The sequence below is a fragment of the Peromyscus californicus genome, unplaced genomic scaffold (genome assembly GCF_007827085.1).
Source record: "Peromyscus californicus insignis strain IS unplaced genomic scaffold, ASM782708v3 Scaffold_7__1_contigs__length_154581171, whole genome shotgun sequence".
Classification (NCBI taxonomy): domain Eukaryota; kingdom Metazoa; phylum Chordata; class Mammalia; order Rodentia; family Cricetidae; genus Peromyscus; species Peromyscus californicus.
Window position 1 is genome coordinate 132532939 of NW_026294595.1, and position 21947 is coordinate 132554885.

At 43.2% G+C, this 21947-nt stretch overlaps 1 protein-coding gene across 4 annotated transcripts in view; it reads right to left on the reverse strand.

The window, feature by feature from the left end:
• Positions 1-21947, reverse strand: part of Tti1 (TELO2 interacting protein 1) — a 52401-nt gene that overhangs the window by 25885 nt on the left and 4569 nt on the right. The window contains exons 1-3 of one of the 4 annotated variants that reach the window (XM_052726180.1): positions 21315-21391; positions 18910-18952; positions 757-3099 (exon numbers count right to left, since the gene is read on the reverse strand). In XM_052726180.1, the coding sequence (XP_052582140.1) occupies positions 757-3058 (2302 nt within the window). In that variant the 5' untranslated portion in view covers positions 3059-3099; positions 18910-18952; positions 21315-21391. Of the gene's footprint in view, positions 1-756; positions 3100-18909; positions 18953-21314; positions 21402-21947 lie in introns of those variants that run through there. The other 3 variants (XM_052726184.1, XM_052726183.1, XM_052726181.1) reach the window with 3 other exon arrangements.

The following is a 21947-nucleotide window of genomic DNA, read 5'->3' on the forward strand; positions in this document are numbered from 1 at the left end:
CTATTGCACTGGGAGAGAGAGAGAGAGAGAGAGAGAGAGAGAGAGAGAGAGAGAGAGAGAGAGAGAGAGAGAATGAGAATGAATTACTATCATCAGGAAATTCTAGAGGGTTGAGGATGTAGTTCAGTGGTAGAATACCTTAGCATATGTAGGCCCTGAGTTCAATTCTCAGAGCCAACCTCAATCAAAGAAAGAAAAGAAAGGTTCTATCTACTGCTCCAGCTCTCTGTGGCTACTTCCGCTGCTCCAGCTCTCTGTGGCTGAGCACTTCCGCTGCTCCAGCTCTCTGTGGCTGAGTACTTTCTCTGCTCCAGCTCTCTGTGGCTGAGCACTTCCGCTGCTCCTGCTCTCTCCCAGTACAGATACTGCCAGCTCTAAGAAGCACTGGTAGCAGCATATTATATTGGGAAGAATAAACTAGCCACAAATCCAACTTTATCCCTTATTAATAGTGTGACCCTGGCTGAGCAGGATATCACTGAGCCTTGGTTTTTCTTATTTGTAAAATAAAAAATGCTGTTTCTACCTAGTCTGTGTGGTTTATATCCCTGCCATAGAGCAAGGCTCAATAAATTGCAGAGATATTCAAAGTATAAACAATAAACACTGGAGCCTGACAATCCCGTGGGGTTGGAGAGACAACCTTTCCAATGTCCTCCACAGCACATTCCTGAACACAGAATAAAATGAGACTAGGCAGACCAGGATCCTGGCTCCTATCTCCTCAACTAGCATCAAAAAGGGCTTTCAATGTACCTAATGCTGCCAGCAGAGCATGCAGAACGCTGACAAAGGAAGCAGCTCTCTTATCATAAAATTGGTCCAGCGTAGCCAAGACATCTTGAACCACATCTGCTACCAAAGGAAGTAGGCTAGCATCTGAGTTTCGAAGCATGACTTCCAAGACTTTTGGGGTATGTGGGTGCAGAGCGAGGTGACGCAGATTTAAAGAGATGCCATTCACCAAATAGTCTGAATTTTGATTGATGAGGTGCTGAACAGAGTCATAGCCACAAGCATGGCAAATGTCTACCATGGTGCTAGTAGCCACTTGACTAATGAGCAAGGTTTGGTCTCCAGCCTTCTCCAGTACTGGATAGAGAGCTGACATCAAAAGCAAGCGAAAGTCTTTTCCTATTGCATAAGCAAACTGGCCAACCCCTTCCAACTGAATGCATATCTGCCAGATGTTACTGTTCAAGGAGCAGATAGTGGGGCTCGGCTTCGCCAAGGCTGGAAAAGATACACCGTGGCAGGTGTGTGCACCAGATGTGATGGCCTGGAGGCCATGCTGTTTCACTGTCATCTCCTCCCCCTCCTCAGCTTCAATACAGGTAATCAAGTACCAGTTTTCTTGGCTTGTGTATTCCTCCAGTATAGATTTCACAATCTCTCTCAGTTCCTCTGGGCCTATGCTTGTACATTTGTTATGAATATCTTCTATATCCAGACCAGCAGCCCCTACAACCAGTTCATTAAGGATCATGGCAGCTTGCTTTCGGTAAACTACAGACGCATGGTACAGTTCCATAAAGTGATCCACAAGCAAATACAGGTCCCCATAGTAACCAAGGAGCTGACAGATCTGCCGCAGGAGCAGGAAGACCCTCTCATCAGTGAAGCAGCGGAAATATCTCCTCTGGACTCGGTTCCATGGTCGTGCATCGGAGGCCTCTGGAGAAGCACTCAGGGTGTCAGAGTTCCAGCGTCGCTCCTCTACCATCTTGACGTCAGTCACCTCTAGCTCCAGTACTTGAACAAGTGCTCTGGAAAGGCGCTGCACATGGGCCACAGAATTGAGAATCACATGCACTTTGGGGCCCAAAAGTTTTAGATAGCCCAATAACAAGGAAAGAGTAGAGAACTTGCCCTGGTCGTCTTGTGTGTTCATTAGGCGGGGAAGAGATGTGGCAAGTGCATGCAGGCTTTCTGACAAGATGTCAGCCAAGGCTCTGCTGCCCACCACTACTTTCTGATCTGCAAAACGCCTTAGCACCGTATTGCACTGCGCCTGGACTTCAGGACTTTCGTCGTTTACTAGGCCAACTAACACCTTCAAGAGGGGTCCTGTACATTCCACCAGGGACTGACTGCACTTCAGAAGCAGGACCTCCACAAGCTCTACCAGTTCCAGCCTCACCTTCCAGTGCGGGTGAACAGAGACACACTCGATTATCTTTTTAATAAGGATTGCCAACTTGTCACCAGTGCTTTTGACCCAGTCTGCTTCCCTGTGAATCATCAGGGCTGCCACTCTGTGCTCAACTGCAGGCTTTGCTCGGGCCTTTGGGATCCTTGTGAGCTGTTCATCAGCCATGATGAAGCCCACTGTCTTATAAAAGACCTTCAGGGAAGACACAACAATGCTGTGACCTTGTTTAAAGTCTCCTGTGATGACTCTGGTCAGTGCAGTTGAGATTCCAGGTAAGAAAGAGGCCAACAAGTCCCCCAGCTGCTGCTGCTGCTCCAATTCACCCACAGGCCTCGGATGGTCCTGACAATCGCACTGAAGGAGAAGAACCTGTAGACACTGTAAGGCAGCAATTTTAATCTGTTTTGACTTCTCCTGCTCTGCCAAGCCCAACAGTAAAGACACAGCAAATCCTAAACGAGGCAGGATGGAGGGCTCATAAAAAGTCAGAATGATGTCCCTGTAAGCTGAGTGCATTAAGGTGCTAAGTCCCTGGATCACAGCCAATTTCAACTCCTCTGACATAGCTGCGGGTTTTTGGGAGCTGGGAGAGTACAGACAGGCTGAGAGTTCTGAGAAGAGTTCCTGGAGAAGCTCTTGCTCTCTCACACATGTTGAAGAGAGGACAAAGGTGAGGCACTCCACCACACTCTGGATCAGGCGCTCTCTTTTGGGCCCTGGGGTCTTCAGGGCAAATCGCAAAGGAAAGAGGACGTACTGCTGTAGTTCCTGAAGGGCAGCATCACTCACGGCCTGTAACTGTGTCTGCAGATGCTCCACATTCTCCACTGTCTGGGCCTTTGTGAGCTGAACACAGACTGGACGTAAGACACCAAAGGCCTCCTCAGGAGTGTCAAACACTGCCATTGCACAACTGCCTTCCCCTCACCGAGGAGACATCCTGCAGGCTGGAAGAGGGAAGCTTCTCAGTAAAGAGGGTCAAGCTCAAAGCAAATACAAAGTGAAGGTCCATCCATCCGTCTGTCCATCCATCCATCCATCCATCCATCCATCCATCCATCCATCCATCCACCCATCCGTCCGTCCATCCGTCCAACATTATGGAGCCCTAAGAGGAGCAAGGAAACTGCAAAGAACTGGCTCCTATTCTTGGCGTTTCCTCAGTTTAGTGAGGGATGTAAGCATACACCACAGTCTCTAGGTTTTAGGATAGACCTAAGCTTAGGTTCTAAGTGAGCAGGGAGGAGTCACATCCCTAGGAAAGCTAGAATTGAGTTTCACAATAGCATGCCTGAACCATTACCTAGGGGCAAATGCACAAGGTTCTGGGCTAGGCTAGAGTTCGGGTTCTAACTCCTGACTGAGCTGCTGAAAGAAGAGGGGCATACAGAGGAAAACACAGTCTTGGTGTACAGGCCAGTGAGTTTTCACATAGGTACAGACCTGCATAAGCACTACCCACAGCCAGACAGAAAGTGTTTCTAGCACCCGAGAAGGCTCTCTCATGTCCTTTACAATTGATTCTTCTTCCCCTATAATTCTGACTTCTCTCTCAGGATTCCTTTTGCCTGTTCTTGTCACTCAGAGGTTTTAAGTGTGTGTGGGGGTGGGGTCGGGGGGTTGGGAGGCTATGATCTTTATGTGGATGGTAATATGGAGGAAGGATCAGAGCTGGGCGAGACTGACAGAAACACAAAAGGCAGAAGGGTATGTCCAGAGATGGAAAACCAGGAGTGAATACTGCCATAGACATCATGGGGGAAGAGATTTCAGCGGCACAGAAAGCTGGATGGCAGGCAGGAAAACAAAGGAGACAGGTTTAGAGGGAACGAAGAGGCTGAGCAGCTTAATGCCTGAAAGCCTTTCTCTTCTGTGAGGAGAAATTCAAACTCAGAGACTGACAGTGAACAAAAAAAGATAAACACAGAGCTTGAGGAGAGAAATAAAGTCTCAAACATTCCCTTTAGGAAAACAGAGTATGCTGGGAAGACAAAAACTGTGGCCCAAGGGTACTAAGGATTGAGTCAAAGCTGGAGATACAAATGTGTAACATTGTAAAATGCTGACATTGGATGGAGTGCTCACCCATGGCTGGATTAGTGATCATCCAGTCTGGTGGGCTTGCACTTTTCCTCCTCAGCTGTCCATCTCTATCTCACTGAGCGAGAATTCCTAAATCCAGTGGCCACAGGACTGGTAGGCCAGAGGAGCCTGGTGTGTGTATGGACCAAGACCTGGTCATTCCAGAGAGTTGTGTTGGATTGTGCCTGCGAACTAAAAGAGGGCTCCAATGCACAAAAAGATACCCTAGAGAGAGTTTGGCCTCCGGAGCTCCACAGACCCTGTGAGGAAGGGTATTGCTGGCATCTATGGCCCTCATGAGGCCAAGGAAAGGATTTTAAGCCTCCTCATCTAGGTTAGGAAAATGCCAAGTGTGAATGGCATAAGCTTGACTGAGGACAAATGATACCCCCTGGGTACTGGCTCACACACTGACTATCTGTGGCATCTCCTGCCTGAGGTAACGGTTGCTGGATTAATGAATAGGGAAGAAAGCTAACCGGGACCCCACAGTCAGAGGCAGGAAATGCATTTCAGACTCCTGGAGGTGGTGAATCTTACCTGCAGCAGAAGTACTACTAGAGGCAGATGAGAATCTGAATCAAAGAAGTTCAAGTACACAATGAAAGATATTTCTCAGCATTAAAAATGTGATTTTCCATGCCCCAAAAGTCCACTTGATGATGTAATAATGAGTGGATGATGGCTAATTGCTGAGACCAGTGAATGGCCTGAAAGGTCAAGCAGAGCTAGCTTAAACCTGAGCAAGGGGCTCTGTTGGTAAGGTGCTTGCTGTACAACCACAATGACCTCAGTTCAATCTTCTCTGAGAACCCACATGAAAAAAGCCAGGTGGCATACACTTGGGGTAGTAGAGACAGGATTCCTGGGACTGGCTGACTAGTCAGTCTAGCCTAATCGGTGAGCTCCAGGTCCTAGTGAGAGCTTCTGTTGAAAGCAACAAAACAAGGTAGATGGTTCCTGAGGAACAATATCCAAGGCTACAACCTCTGCCTCCATACACACGCATGAGCATATATACACAATCTACATGTATACATCATATTTACATGTATACCCTATACCCATCTATACTCTACCATGTACATACAATCACAAAACATATGCACATATAAAAACAAACAAACAAACAAAAAACACAATAGAGACCTAAGAAAGGAAGAGCAGTAAAAGAAAAAAACAATGGCATTTCTTTTTCTTATAGCGTGGAAAACTTTCTTCAAATAGAACGCTTAAGTTGATGACTAGTATATAACACATAAAACTCAGAAAAGGCTGAGGTGAGGGCAACTGCCTGGGACTTCTGCATCTCTCTTATTCACCTTAAGAATTTCATGAAAATAACTAGGGAGCTGGGAGTCCCTCAGGGTAGCAGCTCCAAAGCTCAGATTGTGTATGGACACAGGCCTAATGAAACAGAGGACATGGCATGTCCAGAATGGCTTTCCTTTGTTCTTTATGACCCTCACTCAGGCTAGAAGCCTTGAGATCTCTGCTTTCTTTCATTTTCCTCTTAATCCTACCATTTTTTCAATTTCACCACTCCACTCTATCAATGCCTCCCTAAACCAAGGAAGATGCTCACAAACTTCACGTTGTGCCAGTTATAACAGCCCCCCACCCCTTGTCCTGTGTGCTGGCCCTTCTTGAATCCACATTTCAAACTGACACTAAAGCAATCTTTCAAAAATAAAATCTCACCCCTCTTCTCATTGTTTAAAGTTCTCTCACTGTTTTCCACAGCCACCTAAGCTTCTACTAAGTCTTGCAGAGTTCTTCCTAGGCATCTGCTCACTGTATCAACCTCATTGCTCAATGTGGTAACCATACACAATTATAAAACTTGCTCCTTTCCAGCTGGGAGGTGGTAGTGCACATCTTTAATCCCAACATTTGGGAGGCAGAAGCAGATGGATCTCTGTGAGTTTGAGGCTAGCTTGGTCTACAGAGTGAATTCCAGGACAGCCAGGTCCACAGAGAAATCCTGTCTCAAAAGCCAAAAACGAAAACTTGCCACTTTCTAAACAGATGTACTACTTCATATTTCTCTCCCCTTTCCTACACCTCCAGCACATCCTTCAACTACAGCACCAAAAAGCTACATTTGAACATGTGTATCTAACTACTTTAGACCAAGCCTCTTGGGAGGGCAGAGGCAACTCTGTACCTAGAAGTAAGAAAAGCCTCTGGTAGACATTCACCATTTCCACAGATCCTTATAAATCCTGCTCTAAAGCAAGGTAGAGTAGGGTATGGCAGACTAACACTCTTATTGATGGCTGAAAAGTCAAAAATTCCTGTATGTGTGTATGTGTGTGAACAACAGCCCAAGACACACTCTAACTCACAGCAAACCTTCTGCCTCCGCCTCTCAAGTGTTTGGATTACGGAGAAGAGTCAATGACATACACCCCAAAATCATTTCTTACAGTACCCAACCCGCAAGGGAACAATGAAGACAAGTAGCCTAACAGTGCAGGGAAGGGAGATGCTCCCCACCCCAACTTGGTACACCTTGGGGATCTGCACAGGGCAGAGCTGTCAGTGGTGAAAGAGAGAACACAATGCTGATGGGGAAATGTCTTTCTATACGCTGTGAATATATGTTGCTCTTATTGGTTGATAAATAAAGCCATTTGGCCTATGGCAAGGCAGCTTAGAGGCAGGCAGGAAATCCAAACAGATAGACAGGAAGAGAAAGGAGAGGCAAAGCAGACAGACGCTGCTAGCCACTGCCAGGAGAAGCAAGATGTAAAGGTACTGGTAAGCCAAAAGCCATGCGGCAAAGTATAGATTTATAGAAATGGGTTAATTTAAGATGTAAGAGCTAGCTAGAGAAAAGCCTGCCATGGCCATAGTTTAAAAATAATATAAGCCTCTTTGTGTTTACTTGAGTCAGAGCGGTTGTAGGACCAGGCGGGACACAGGAATTTTATAAGTGGCTGTGGGACCTTGGTGCCAGGTGAGCACAGGAAAACTTCTGACTACACAATGCCTCATGGGGCTGGAAAGATGAACCTAGTTTTGAGAAACTTCAAAATACAAGATTTTGGAAAGAAGGCTTCTGCTGAGACAGAAACCAAGAGATATTTTAGTGTTCCTTAAAGCTAGAGTAACAAAACTGGAGGTTTGCTCTCAAACTTTAAACACTTGGTTGGTGACTCAGCTCAGTCCCTCTTTAATTCAGTCTTGGTTCCTGTTTGTGATGAGCCTAACAGAAAAGTAGAGACCTCTGAGAAGATAGTATCATAATGAGTCACTAATAGTCATTTTATATACTCTCACATACAATAAGATGCTTCTGAACATGTGAAGAAACAAGACCATATAACTGAAACTCCACAGGAAAGACAATACAACCAGACCCATAGGCAACCTAATAGCCAAGGTCTTTAAAAAAACAAGATTAGCCAGGCAGTGGTGGCACATGTGTACCTTATTTTTCAGCACTTGGGAGGCAAAGAGACAGGCTAGCCTGGTCTACATCTTGAGTTCCAGGACAGCCAGGGCTATTCAGAGAAACCCTGTCTTGGGGAAGAAAAAAAAGATTAACACAGTCAAGGAACACTCTTTTTCTCCCTTTTTTAATTAAAAAAGATAAGATAGGTACAGAGAGAGAGAGAGAGAGAGAGAGAGAGAGAGAGAAAGAGAGTGAGTGAGTGAGTGAGTGTGTGTGTGTGTGTGTGTGTGTGTGTGTGTGTGTGTGTGTGTAGGTCAGAGGACAACCAGGAAGAGCTCATTCCTTCCTTCTACCTCTCATGGCAAGCACCTTTACCTGCTAAGCTATCTTGCTGGACCTATTTTTCTTGAGGTAGCTCCTCTGTTTATCTTAAGGTATTATTTACTTATTGCTGTTTTCTTTTTAAATAAGTGATTTGAAGATATTAAGCTAAAGTTAGAATTAAGAAAGTTCTGGGGGGGGGGGGCTGGAGAGATGGCTCAGTGGTTAAGAGCACTGGCTGCTCTTCCAGAGGTCCCAAGTTCAATTCCCAGCAACCACATGATGGCTCACAACCATACGTACTAAGATCTGGTGCCCTCTTCTGGCCTGTAGGCATACATGTAGGCAGAATACTGTATATATAATAAATAAATAAATCTTTTAAAAAAAATTCTATGAATTCAAGCCATTTTGTTTAACAGAAGCTAAACTGAACTTATTTAATTATACTTAAAAGTTGATTGCAGTTACTGAATCCCAGGATTAGACTTTATTTTAGGTAGACTTATAAACAAACTTAATCAAGAATTTTTTGATGACGGTACACATCTTGACTCCATTTTATTTTATATAAAATGTCCTCAAAATACAAATATTATTTGTTTGTTTGTTTTGAGAAAGGGTCTCACTATGTAGCTCTGGCTGTCTTAGAACTCACTATGTAGACCAAATTGGCCTCAAACTCACAGAGATCTACTTGCCTCTGCCTCCCAAGTGCTGGGATTAAAATGTGTGCTACTATAGCCAACTAAAATAATATTGCTTTTACCTGAAATGATTTTGTTGGCATATCCTTATAGGACTGCAATCCTAGTACTTGCGATGATGAGGTAGGAAAATTATGAGTACAAGTCTAGCCTGGGCCACACAGTAAGACCTTACAAATATAACTAAAACTTTAACTTAAAATTTGAAAATCTTTCTTTTCTGAGTAAAAGCACCCCCCTCCCCACAAATGGACACATAGAGCTAAGAAATACAGTACCTATCATTAAGAACACATTGTAAGGTTTAGCTGCAAATGGATTTAGCAGAAGACAAGATTAATGATATGGAAGATAAATCAATAAAAACTGCCCCAGCTCAAGCCAAGAGAGAAAAAAGAATGGTAAGCAATGTGATAAAGGCACCCGGGATATACTGAAAGGTCTCATATGGGAATAAGTCCCAGAAGAAAGGGCATAAAACAAAGCAAGACTGAAATATCCAAAACAAAGAAATCAACCACAGACTCAAGAAACTCAGCAAATCCCAAGTTGACCAAGGCGAAAGAGGCATACACAAACCTATCACAGTCATTCTGCTAAAAACCAAAGGCAAATAAAGAGAAACTTTTTCTTGTAGTGGGGTGGGGACAAGAGACAGTCTCCCTTTAAAAGATTAGTCTGGCCTCACACTTGTGACCCTCCCCCTCCTTCCTCCTAGTGCTGGGGTCACAGGTGTGTACCACCATGCCCAGCCAACAAGGAAAATCTTAAAAGCAGTAGAATAAGATTGACAGGTGGCTTCTCAACAGCATGACAAAAACTAGAAGTGACCAGGGCAATCTCTTTAATGGGCCAGAAGACAACTACCAACCTTGAATTTCATGCATACAAAAATGTTTTTAAAAATGAAGGTATGGTTTGGGGTTTAGCTCAGTGGCAGAGTGCCTGCTAGGCAGGCTCAAAGCCCTGAGTTTTAGAGCAAAAATTGAGGGAATTTATTGCTGTCAGGGATGCACTAAAGGAAAAAGTAGAGTAAGAAAATTAACCTACGAAGAAGCATGGAAAAGTAGGTAGAATGAAGAGGTAGAATGGAGCCGGCTAGCACAAACAATGTTAAGTGTTCACGTCAGTCAGCATCAAGTCTTTAATAGTTTATATGGCTATAAAAATAAAACAGGGGTGAAATTAAGTGTTTGGGGAATCTACAAGAGCCAGGAAGTGGTAGATCATTTGTATCAGATGAACTGTATCAAGATGTCAAATGCATGTTAAAATCTGGACGATGTATTATTTTGGGGGGAGGGGGGCGACAGGGTTTCTCTGCGTAGCTTTGTTTGGAGCCTGTCCTGGAACTTGCTCTGTAGACCAGGCTGGCCTCGAACTCAAAGATCCGCCTGGCTCTGCCTTCCGAGTGCTGGAATTAAAGTCTTGCACCACCATCGCCTGGCTGGAATGATGTATTCTTTTTTTTTTAATTTTTTTTTTTTTATTTTTCCAGAGCTGAGGACCAAACCCAGGGCCTTGCGCTTGCTAGGCAAGTGCTCTACCACTGAGCTAAATCCCCAATAAATCCCTGGATGATGTATTCTTTTTTTTTTTTTTTTTTTTTTTTTTTTTTGGTTTTTTGAGACAGGGTTTCTCTGTGTAGCTTTGCGCCTTTCCTGGAACTCACTTGGTAGCCCAGGCTGGCCTCGAACTCACAGAGATCCACCTGCCTCTGCCTCCCGAGTGCTGGGATTAAAGGTGTGCGCCACCACCGAAAAAGAAAAAAAAAAAAACAACCGACCAAATGAACCACTTAGAAAACAAATAGTAAGATGGCAGACAAGGCCAAGACAAGTAGTGCACACTAATTCAGAGTTTCTTACAGCAGCGCTACCAACATTTTAGGTAGCTGATAACTCGTTGATGGAGGGCTGCCCTGAGCATTGCTGGGTACCTAGCAGTTTTCTTGGCCTTTTGATTTTAGATGCCATTAGCATTCTCACTGCTATGACAACCAAAAATGTCTCTAGCTATTGTCAACTGTCCTGTGGAGGCCAAAAAAATCACACTTGGATGAGAACCACTGGGAAAGTCCACATGATTCCAATCAAAACCCCAACAGAACTTCTCTTTTTTCTTTTTCTTTTTTTAAAGATTTATTTATTTATTATGTATACAGTGTTCTGCTTACGTGTATCCCTTCAGGACAGAAGAGGGAGTCAAATCTCATTACAGATGGTTATGAGCCACCATGTGGTTGCTGGGAACTGAACTCAGGACCTCTGGAAGAACAGCCAGAGCTCTTAACCTCTGAGTCATCTCTCTAGCCCCCGCAACAGAACTTTTCTAGAAAGTAATGTCAGTCATGGTGGTGCATGCCTGAATCTGTGTACTAAAGAGGCTGAGGCAACAGTATTTTGAGTTTGAGGCTAGCTTGGATTACACAGTGAGACTCTGCCTTAAACCAAGTAAACAAATACACACGAACAAACAAGAAAGGAACATGCTTCTAAAATGGGTACAGGAATGCAAAAGACCTAGACTATCAAAAGCAATCTTGAAGAATGAAACTGGAGAACTCACCTTATCTGATTAAAGATAAAGGTATCTGGAATGGTACAATCGCTGCATAATGGCATAAAGAAAGACACACATACACACACACACACACACACTCTCTCTCTCTCTCTCTCTGAAATAAAGTTCAGAATGAGTATCTTGTATCTTAGGTAGAACACTGCCCGAATTTAGCTGTACATACAAAGGTGATAGTGAAATGCAGTGGAAGAATGATCTTTTCTTTGTCTTTTTTTTTTGTTTTTTGTTTTTCCTTTTTCTTTTCTTTGAAGCAGGGTTTGTGTGTAGCCCTGGCTGTCCTGGAACCTGCTTTGTAGACCAGGCTGGCCTCAAACTCAGAGATCTGCCTGCCTCTGTCTCCCTAGTACTTAAGAGTGCTGAGGCATCACCATGCCTGGCTCAAGAATGGCCTTTTCAATTAAAGATGCCACATCACTTGGCTCTACATATGAAAAAAAAGTATAGTCATTTCCACTTATCTATGGGGAATGTGTTGTAAGACCCCAATAGGTTCCTAAGACCAAACTTTTGCCAAATTCTATACATACTCTGCTTTTTTCCTACAAGTGTTTACTCTCAGCAGGTTTAATTAGTAAAGTAGAAAAAAAACACCCAAAACCAGATTAATAACAGTAATAATAAAAATGAGAATGTAGTCTATAATAAGTGACTAAGTCTATGAATGTGTTCTCATGTCAAGATCACATTTGTGATCACCAACTTAACACTACCTAGAACCACCTGGGTAAAGTCTCAACGAGAGATGTTTAGATCAAGTTGGCCTGTAGTGTAGGAATGTCTGTGGGGGACAGTCTTGATTGTCTTAAGCGATGTGGGAAAACACAGCCTACGAGTGGGTAGCATCATTCCCTAGTTTTGGGCTCTGGACTTATTTATTTATTTATTTGTTTGTTTTTCTAAGACAAGGTTTCCCTATATTAACAGTCCTAGTCCTGGTTGTCCTGGAACTTGCTCTGTAGATCAGGCTGGCCTCGAACTCAGAGAGATCCCCCTGCCTCTGAGTGCTAGGATTAAAGGCATGTACCACCACAGTCTAGCTGGGCCCTGAACTTGTTAAGAGTAGAGAGCTGGCTGAGCACTAAGTATGCATACATTCATTTAATTTCTACCTGTTCTTTTTTGACTGTAGATGTTTGTGACTAGCTGCTTCAAGTTCCTGCCTCTGTGACTTCTCTGAAGTGATGGACTATAACGTGGAATTGTGAGCTGGAATAAACTCTTTTTTCCCTAAATTGCTTTTTGTCAGGGTATCTTATTGGCAACACAAATGAAACTAAGACATATTTTTGAACCCCGGAAGTCAGAACAATACATGAGGGGCTTCCTCCCTCTCATACTAATTTAAATGTAGAATGTAAAACAAGGAAAACTCTCCAAAGACCAACACTTCTGTGACTTTGCAGTGGGTAAACAATGGGGACTCCAACTCTTTCTTACTTACTATGTAGCCTGACTGGCTTTAGTCTTCCTGCCTCAGCTTCCAGAGTGCTGGGATTATAGGCATAACACCCAACTAGCAAAAATTTCTTAAACAATACCTAAAAGCCTAACACGGTGGCTCACATTTATAATCCCAGTACTTGGGAGGCTGAGGCAGGAAGACTGCACCAAGCTCAATGCCAGTATGAGCTCAATAGTGAGTTTAAGGCTAGCCTGGGCTACAGCATTAAGACTGTCATATAACAAGCTGGGCGGTGGTGGCGCACGCCTTTAATCCCAGCACTCGGGAGGCAGAGGCAGGCGGATCTCTGTGAGTTCGAGGCCAGCCTGGTCTCCAACGTGAGTACCAGGAAAGGCGCAAAGCTACACAGAGAAAACCCTGTCTCGAAAAACCAAAAAAAAAAAAAAAAAAAAAAAAAAAAAGACTGTCATATAACAAAACAGAATAAGGTGATTCCCCAAACACCAGAATATAAAAACAGGATACATAAAAGAAAAACAAAGCAAAACACCCTGATGTGTTGACCATTACAAGTAAGAAATATTTGTCAAGAGATACTATTAAAAGCTGGGAGGTTGGGGGAGATAGTGCAGCTTTTGCAAAGGACCTGGGTTCAAGTCCTAGTACCAAATGGTGGTTCCCAACCACCTGTAACTCCAGTTCTAGCAACATGCAGCTGAAACTCTCATACACATACCATAAAATGAATAACAATAAAAACTGCTTGAGGTAGTGTACACCTTTAATCCCAGTACTCAGGAGACAGAGGAAAGAGAATCTCCATGAGTTTGAGGCTAACCTGGTCTACAAAGCAAAATTCCAGGCCAGCCAGAACTACATAGTGAGACTGTCTTAAATAACCACAACTACCATCATCACTGCACATCCATCAGGAAAAGAAAATACTAGATGCTGGCAAAGATAGGAAGCAACACAATTACTCAGGAAAACTCTTTGGCTGTAGCTAATTCTCCAGGAGAGCAGGTGTGCTCCATGATCTAGATATTCCACACTGATATACACCCAGCAGAAATGCACATATAATGTGTTCAGGAATATACCACCCACTGTCATCCTGGCATGGAAGCTACCCAAATGTCCACCTATGAATAAACAGTGTTATCATCTCTCAATGGAATACCATCCAGATTAAAGTTTATCACAGCTAGACATCTAAAGAATGGGCTAAGGATCAGAAATATAAAGCAGATTTTTGTAAGGAAGATAGTATAACACATTGCTACTTTGATATGACTATAAAAGGCAATCATACAGCTTTATGGGGTGGCCATGAAATTGTGCTTGTGTGACAATATGTCAATTACAGAAGGAATTGTTTAGAGACTTAGAGCTGTAGAGTCCTGGCTTCTACTCCTTTAAACCACAGCCCTGATTATTTAATGTAGGGCTGCTGCTGCAGTTTACATAACAGGGGCCCAAAAAGTGACGCTGAGATGGCTAAGGCAAGCAGAACAAGTGAACAACTAGGATTCAGATAGTAGCTAATAAATGTAAGCAGGAGTGGACAGCCATGACTGCTAGAGGCCATCTAAAGCTTTCCTAGCTAATGTGTCCTGTGTGGTCTTAGAAGGACCACTGTAGAGGTGGCAGAAGATTTGCAGCTGGAGAGTATGAATCATGTCCTGCCTCTGCAAGCTTTTCTGCCTCATTCAGAGATGTGCCATACCAACAGTGGGTGAATCCAAAGGCGCACTCTGTACAGGATGCCCTGTTATCTTGTTTGCTTGCTTGCTTGCTTGTTTGTTTGTTTGTTTTGAGACAGGGTCTCTCTACATAGCCCTTGCTGTCCCGGAACTCACTATGTGGACCAGACTGTCCTCGAACTCACAGAGATCCACCTGCCTCTGCCTCCCAAGTGCTGGTTAAAGGCATGCACGACCACGCCCAGCTTCTTTACTAACACAGGAAGGTAAGAGGGCAGATCACAAGGCAAGCACTTACTGTATTATACAAGCAAACAATGAAAAGAGAGAGGAAAGCAGGTAAAAGGAGCTCAGAAACTGGATGCCAACAGAGAAGTGCTCACAGAGGGATTTATATTGAGGAAGGAGGACCATACCTAAAAATCCTGTCACGAGAACAGACCTGATGGAAGCAGAGACGAACACCTAACAAGAGGCCACAGTGGTGTATGCCAGGCTTCACCCTGTGGTGATACTGACGAGATCATATGCTTAGGCTTTCCCACTGACTGTCCCTGAATATGTTACAGCTTGCTCCCTCTTGGCCTCTTCCAGGCCTCTGCTAGATGTGACTTCTAAGTGAGGGCTTCTCATTACCCCATCTGAAACTGCAACTCATCCTTACTCCTCCTCACCTTGGTCCTCACAACCTCCTTTCTCTGTCTTTAATTTTCCTTCACAGCACTTAGCACCACCTGTCAAACCAGATTACCTACCTACTTGTTTACTATAGTTTTGGATCATACCCAGGATTGTCTCCATTCACTCAAATATAGGTTCTAAGAATTGTGATCTTTGCCTAGCTTGTTTCTCACTCCTGGCACTAAGTATTTAATGTTGTCAATGGCTGTAACCCAAGGTCTGGTTCTCTCATTGGTGGAACTCTGATGAAGCTGTATGTGAACTAGATTCTGGATAAGAATCATCAAATTCTTCTCTTGGGAGGAGTTATCCCTCTAGGCAGCTGATCTTATTAACCCCAGATGACCTTGCTGTACCTGTTTTTTTGAGGCAGCCAGTTTTATATTGTGTCTGTACCTTAGACCACTTTTAGACTTTAAGCCCAAACAGGGCTTTTCTGATGTGGGTTTCAGTCCTGATTCTCCCAGTCCTGGCTATGTGGTTTCCATAAGTTTTAGCCTACTTAAAAAAAATTAAAGTTTGATGGGTAATATGGTCTGCAACACTTCAATCTCTAATAATTGCTGTTGGAAAGGAAGACTAGGTTTGGACCAAGAGATGGGAGTTCAAACATAAGAAGTTCTAATACAATTCCTGAAGAAGAAGAAAATTAAGATTGTCACCCATATGGGGGCTGGATTAAGTCCTCACTGTTCAAGAGTGCTTGCTGCTCTTGCAGAGGATCTGGGTGTGAGATGCTACATGGTGGCTCACAACATGTGGGACTTTAGTTCCAGGGGATCTGATGCCTTCTTCTGACGTTCACAGGCACCAGACATGCATATGGTACACAGACATACACATAGGCAAACACTCATATGAACAAAAATAAAAAGAAATAATCTTAAAAAAAAAAAAAACAAGGGCTGGAGAGATGGCTCAGAGGTTAAGAGCACTGACTGCTCTTCCAGAGGTCCTGAGTTCAATTCCCAGCAACCACATGGTGGCTCACAACCACCTGTAATGAGATCTGGTGCCCTCTTCTGGCCTGCAGTCATATATGCTGTATACATAATAAATAAATAAATCTTTAAAAAAAAAAAAAAAAAAAAAGCAAAAACCACCCTATGCTAGGCACTGTACTAGGCATTTGTGTGTTGGACTTGTAGTGTGGATGTGTACATGTTTATGTGGATGGAGGCCAGAGATCAACATCAGATGTCTTTCCTTAACTGCATTCACTTTTATTTTTTGAAAATAGGGCCTCTCACTGTATCTGTAGCTCATCAACCTCTGCTACACTGGATGGCCAATGAGTCTGAGGAACCCCTTAGTCTCTCCCCCACCACTCACTCAAATTCAGGCTTTAGAAAGTTTGATTTTTGCCTAGCTTGTTTCTTATTCTTGGCACCAAGTGGTTATTTTATGCTGCTGATGGCCACAATCCAAGGTAGGAAGGTAATCTGGTTTGACAGGTGGTGCTAAGTGCTGTGAAAGAAAACAAAACACTCCCAGTGCTAGGACCATAGGTACACACCACTGTTCCTGGGTTTTCACGTGGGTAATGGGGATTGGAACCCAGGTCCCTATGCTTCTGTATCAGGCATCTTACCTACTTAGCCATTTCCCTAGCCCCTATGCTAGGTTTGGTTTGCTTGTTTGTTTGAGACAGGGTCTCACTATGTAGTCATGGCTGGCCTAGAACTTACTACGTAGACCAGGCTGGCTTCAAACTCACAGAAATCCACTTGTCTCTGGCTCTCGAGTGTGGGATTAAAGGCATGCACCTTTGTACCTGGCCATGCTAGATCCTTTATGTCCATAAATTCCTCATCCACAAACTAAGGAGCCCAAGCCTCAGAAAGATGAAGTGAGGCCCACGTAGGGGAACAGGATTTGTCTAAAGACTGACCCCAAAGGCTAGTATATTCTTTGTACTATACTAGGGCCTGCCAGTCTGGCTGCTCATCAGAATTAAGGGGCTACAGTTTAAGTTCAACTTCCTGGGCTCCACACCAGATCTACTGAATTGCAATCTATTCTGAGGGGACCAGAATGCTTAGGAATCTATGGCTTTAAGAGTTCACAAAGTTGGCCGGGCGTTGGTGGCACACGCCTTTAATCCCAGCACTCGGGAGGCAGAGGCAGGCGGATCTCTGTGAGTTTGAGGCCGGCCTGGGCTACCAAGTGAGTTCCAGGAAAGGCACAAAGCTACACAGAGAAACTCTGTCTCGAAAAACCAAAAAAAAAAAAAAAAAAAAAAAAAAAACCAAAAAAAAAAAGAGTTCACAAAGTCAGCCAAGAGTAGGAACCCTGCAACATGTAGTCTATGCAGGATCTCCTGAAAAACAGGAGTTCTGCAATGATAGAGGTTTCAACACTCCATTGACAGTCATATTCAAGGTGTTTGGAGGAAGGCTATGTAGTGGGTAGCTGTTCTAGCTATGACCTTGAAGCACCGCCCCTAGTGAGGTAACAGGTAACTGTTACATCTACCTATGACCTTGAAGTACATGCCTGTGGTGTGTGACTGCTGGGGACCCTTAAGACCTGGGATGCATGTATGTGGCTCTCTCTTTGCCTCCTTGTGGTATTGGACGCTTACATCTTGGACCAGGCAAATCAGCATGGGACATAGCTCAGCTTTCCCAGAACCCTTTGATAAATCTCCCATGGTAGTGAGTTCACCTCCAAATAAATTCCCTTTGCTCATTAAATAGACTCTGTGGATTTCTCCCTTTATCCCTGTCTTGAGTTCAAACAACAGCATATTTGTCTGTCTCCCCAGTAAAGGACGTACTCATTTAGAGTTGCAGCTTTACCTGTGGTCCCTTCACTCAATAAATGAACAAAAGAAGATAGATATCAAACTCTCAGCACACTGAAGTTCTATTGCTTCCTGCTTGGCCTTCCTCCTACCTAGAACTGGTAAATTACAAACCTATAAGGTACAATAACCATTGAAAAGGATACACACACAGATATAAAAACATCATAAGTAAATCAAATGGAATTCTAAGAGTTTATTCAAGCAACCAGTGGAAAGGCTGAAAAAAGATAACAGAAATAAAAAAGAACCAAAGGTATGCTTGAGCTCTACCATATCAATAATTATGCTAAATATAAAGGGCCTAAATATACTAATTAAAAGGTAGAGACTGCCAGAATGGATTTAAAATCATGATCTAATTACAAGACTGTTCACAAGAAATTCACTTAATGTAACAATCAGGTAGGATGAGAGTCAAAGGACAGAGACTATATTACCATGCGAATGTTAATTAAAGCAATAGGAGCTGTACTAGATACAGACTTCAGATCAAGGTTGCCTGACACAGAGAGGAACATCATATAATAGTTAAGGAGTAACTCTACTAAGAAAAAATACTTCCAAATTACATACACAAAACAACAGCTGACAAATGTGTGAAAAATAAAAAGCTACAAAGTAGACAAATCCATAAGCATAGGTGGAGGTATCTCCACTCCTCAGTTAACGACTAATAACCAGGCAGAAAATTGACAAAGGCACTGAAGAAGTCACACCACTACCACCCTCAAGATCTGTGCTCTGTATACAACACTCCACCCCACAACAGCATACTATACATTCTTTTCAAGAGCCCATAGAACAATACTAAGATAGGTCATGGGGCTAGAGAGAAGGTTTAGCAGTTAAAAGCACTTGTTACTCTTGCAGAGGACCTACATTCAGGTCCCTGAATCCATATGGTGATTGAGAACCAACCGCAATTCCAGTTTCAAGAAATTCAACACCCTCTTCTGACCTCTGTGGGTACCAGGCACACATGTGATACACATACATACATATACGCAGGCAAAACATTCATTCGCATAAAAGTTGAATGGGTGCTTGAGGCAAATCCTTTGTCTAATACCTGTTCTCTGTGTGGGCCTCACTTCATCTTTCTGAGGCTTGGGCTCAGAGAGAGAGAGAGAGAGAGAGAGAGAGAGAGAGAGAGAGAGAGAGAGAGAGAACGAGAACACCCAGTTAATAAAAATGAAAATAACACCCATAACCACTGAGAGGTAATTATTTATTTATGTATTTTTGTGGGGCTGGAGAATGAACTCAGGGCTTCACACATGCTAGACAAGTACTCTGCCACTGAACTATATATTCCCACCCCAGAGGTAAATTTATAATACTGTTATATATTAGAAAAAAAGGAAAGGTTTCAAACAACAACAACAAATTTAAACTCTCGTTTCCCAAGAACCTGGGGTGGGGGGTAAAGTTAAACTAACCTTAAAACAAGCAGAAAGAAGAAAACCATAAAGATCCAAAACAAAAACTAATGAGAAGAAAAGAAAATCAACGAAGACTGGTTCTTTGAAAAGATCAACAAAACAAACTTCTAGCAAGGCCAAAAGGTAAGACAGTGAGAAAAGGAGAGAGGAACATCACATTAATAATAATGATGAAATGAATAGCAGGGCAGGTGTTGCAGACATCATAAGAACACCACAAGAACACCGTAAATAACTTTTCAAATTAATCAGATAATTCAGACAGTATTTGTCTGATTTTTGTTACTACAACAAAATCTCAGAAGGCAAAAAAACTCCCAGCTGCAGTTCCAATGAGGCTGTCATCCATGATGGGGTGTGACTTTGCAGTGATTCTGCTGTTTCAAGATCACCCAGGCTCCTTACCACTGAAGGTTGGCTTTCACCAACACTCTTTACAGAAAGACCTTCTGGAGTCAACAATCCACACAGGTTCGCTCACTGTGGGTCCTGTGCTACCTCTGCTTAGGAACAAATGACTCTGACTATCACTAGGGGTGTTCTATCCTTCTCTCATTGTGCACTTTCCAGTGTGGACATATACAGGACACCTCTGTATGACCTTCATATTGACAGAGAATTTTGCAGAGAGCTATGGAAGATGGGCATGTCTGACATATCCCTGAAGACAAATGATCACAGTACTGGAATTCATTTACCTTATCCATGGGTACCCATAAGGATACATTTACTATTATTTTTGTGCCAGCTGGAGTTTGAACATGGAAAACTCTTATCCAATAGCTAACAGATCTATTTATTAAAATCTCTCCAAACTTTCCCTCTCTTCCTCCCTCCCTCTCTCTTTCTCCCTCTCTCTTCCTCCTTCTGTCTGTCTGTGTCTGTGTCTGTGTCTCTCTGTCTCTCTCTCTCTCCCGGGTTTCTGCCCTTGGGGGCCAAGATTCTATTACAGTTACTATGACGAATCCCAGACCCACCCCACCCCTGAACCTTCAAAAGTAAAATGGGAGTATTAGAAACAGTTTGAATCTGTATCTTTTAGTAGTTATTTGAAGAAGTACTGTAATACTGTAGGAGGAAGACATCTCATTGGGGCATTCATTGTAAACACTTTCACAGAAGAATGCATGAGTGTAAGTCCCGTTGAGCCAGTGTAGAACTTAGCAAGACAGGACAGTGAGCAATGCAGCCAGAGCACTCAGGGCTCAAAGAAGCCCCAATCCTCAGAGATGCCCCTTCACAGATTCAGTATCTGTCCAAGGTCCCAGCCCAGCCTTTCCAAGATGATAGTTTGGGTCTGGGGGAAAGCTCAGCCTAATAGAACTCTCTTCTTTTTCAGTCAGTACAGTCCTCTGTAATTTCAACTCATTAAAATGTCACATAGTTTGGGACAGTGGAAGGAAGGCTGGCATAAAAACGTTTTAACTAAAAAAGACAGTGAAGACTGGAGAGATAGTTCAGCAGTTAAGAGCACTTGCTGTTCTTGCAGAGGACCGGAGTTCAGTTCCCAGCACCCACATCAGAGAGCTCACAAACACCTCTAACTCCAGCTCCAGGGGAGTCAACACTTCTAGCTTCTGCAGATACCTGCACTTATGTATGTATACTCCCCCCTCCCAAATACACAGAAATAAAAAAACCCAAAAAACCAAAAACCAAACATCTTTTTTAAAAAGGTAATAATGTGAGGCAGAGGCAGGCGGATCTTTGTGAGTTCGAGGCCAGTCTGGTCTACAGAGTGAGATCCAGGAAAGGCGCAAAGCTACACAGAGAAACCTTGTCTCGAAAAACCAAAAAAAAAAAAAAAAGGTAATAATGTAAAGGTTCAGTCACGGCAGACAGTTTTTTTTTTTTAAATAGTAACTCAGAAAGCATTTATCACACCATAAATTTGTACTCTTTTCAGACTTGTGTACATAAATTCCACTTTCAGGAAAGTTGTGAAAATTGTACACAGACAAAAACAGGCAGAAGCTTTTAGAAAGAAACTGCATTAAGAACAGGGAGATAGCCCCACGAGTAAGGCACTTACTGTGCAAACAGGAGACCCTGAGTTTGACTCTCCAGCAGCCATGTAAAGCTGGGTACAGGAGCAGCATCTGTATGTAATCTCAGTACTCCTACAGGGAGACAGGAGGCAGAGACAGGAGACTCTCTGGAACTCTCAGGCCAGCTAGCCTGGTCCATACAGTGGCAAACAACTAAGAGACCCTGCTGCAAACACAAGAGACTCCCACCTCAAGGTGGAAGACAAAGGCTGCCACCTGAGGGGGTCCTCTGACTTCCACATGCATGCTGTGGCACCTGACCCCCAAATTCATTCACAGGAACATCCATATACATCATACACAAAGATTAAAAATTGCATTTATAAATGATCTGTATTAAAATACAGCAAGTCTGCAGTTATAGACAATTAACCATTCATGTTGTTCTACAGATGCATAATTTGTTTCTAATAAAAGACTATACAACTAAAACACACACACACACTGAGAGGCAGACTACGTTGCTCTGGCTCATAGTTCTAGAGGTAGAAGGTCTAAGGGCTGTGTTAGGTGATGGTCTTCTTGTTAGAAGAATCCCTGAAGTGGCACAGGGCATCATATGACAAGAGACAGGGAGTGCATGTGTGTACTTGTCTGGTATTCTCCTTATCATATAA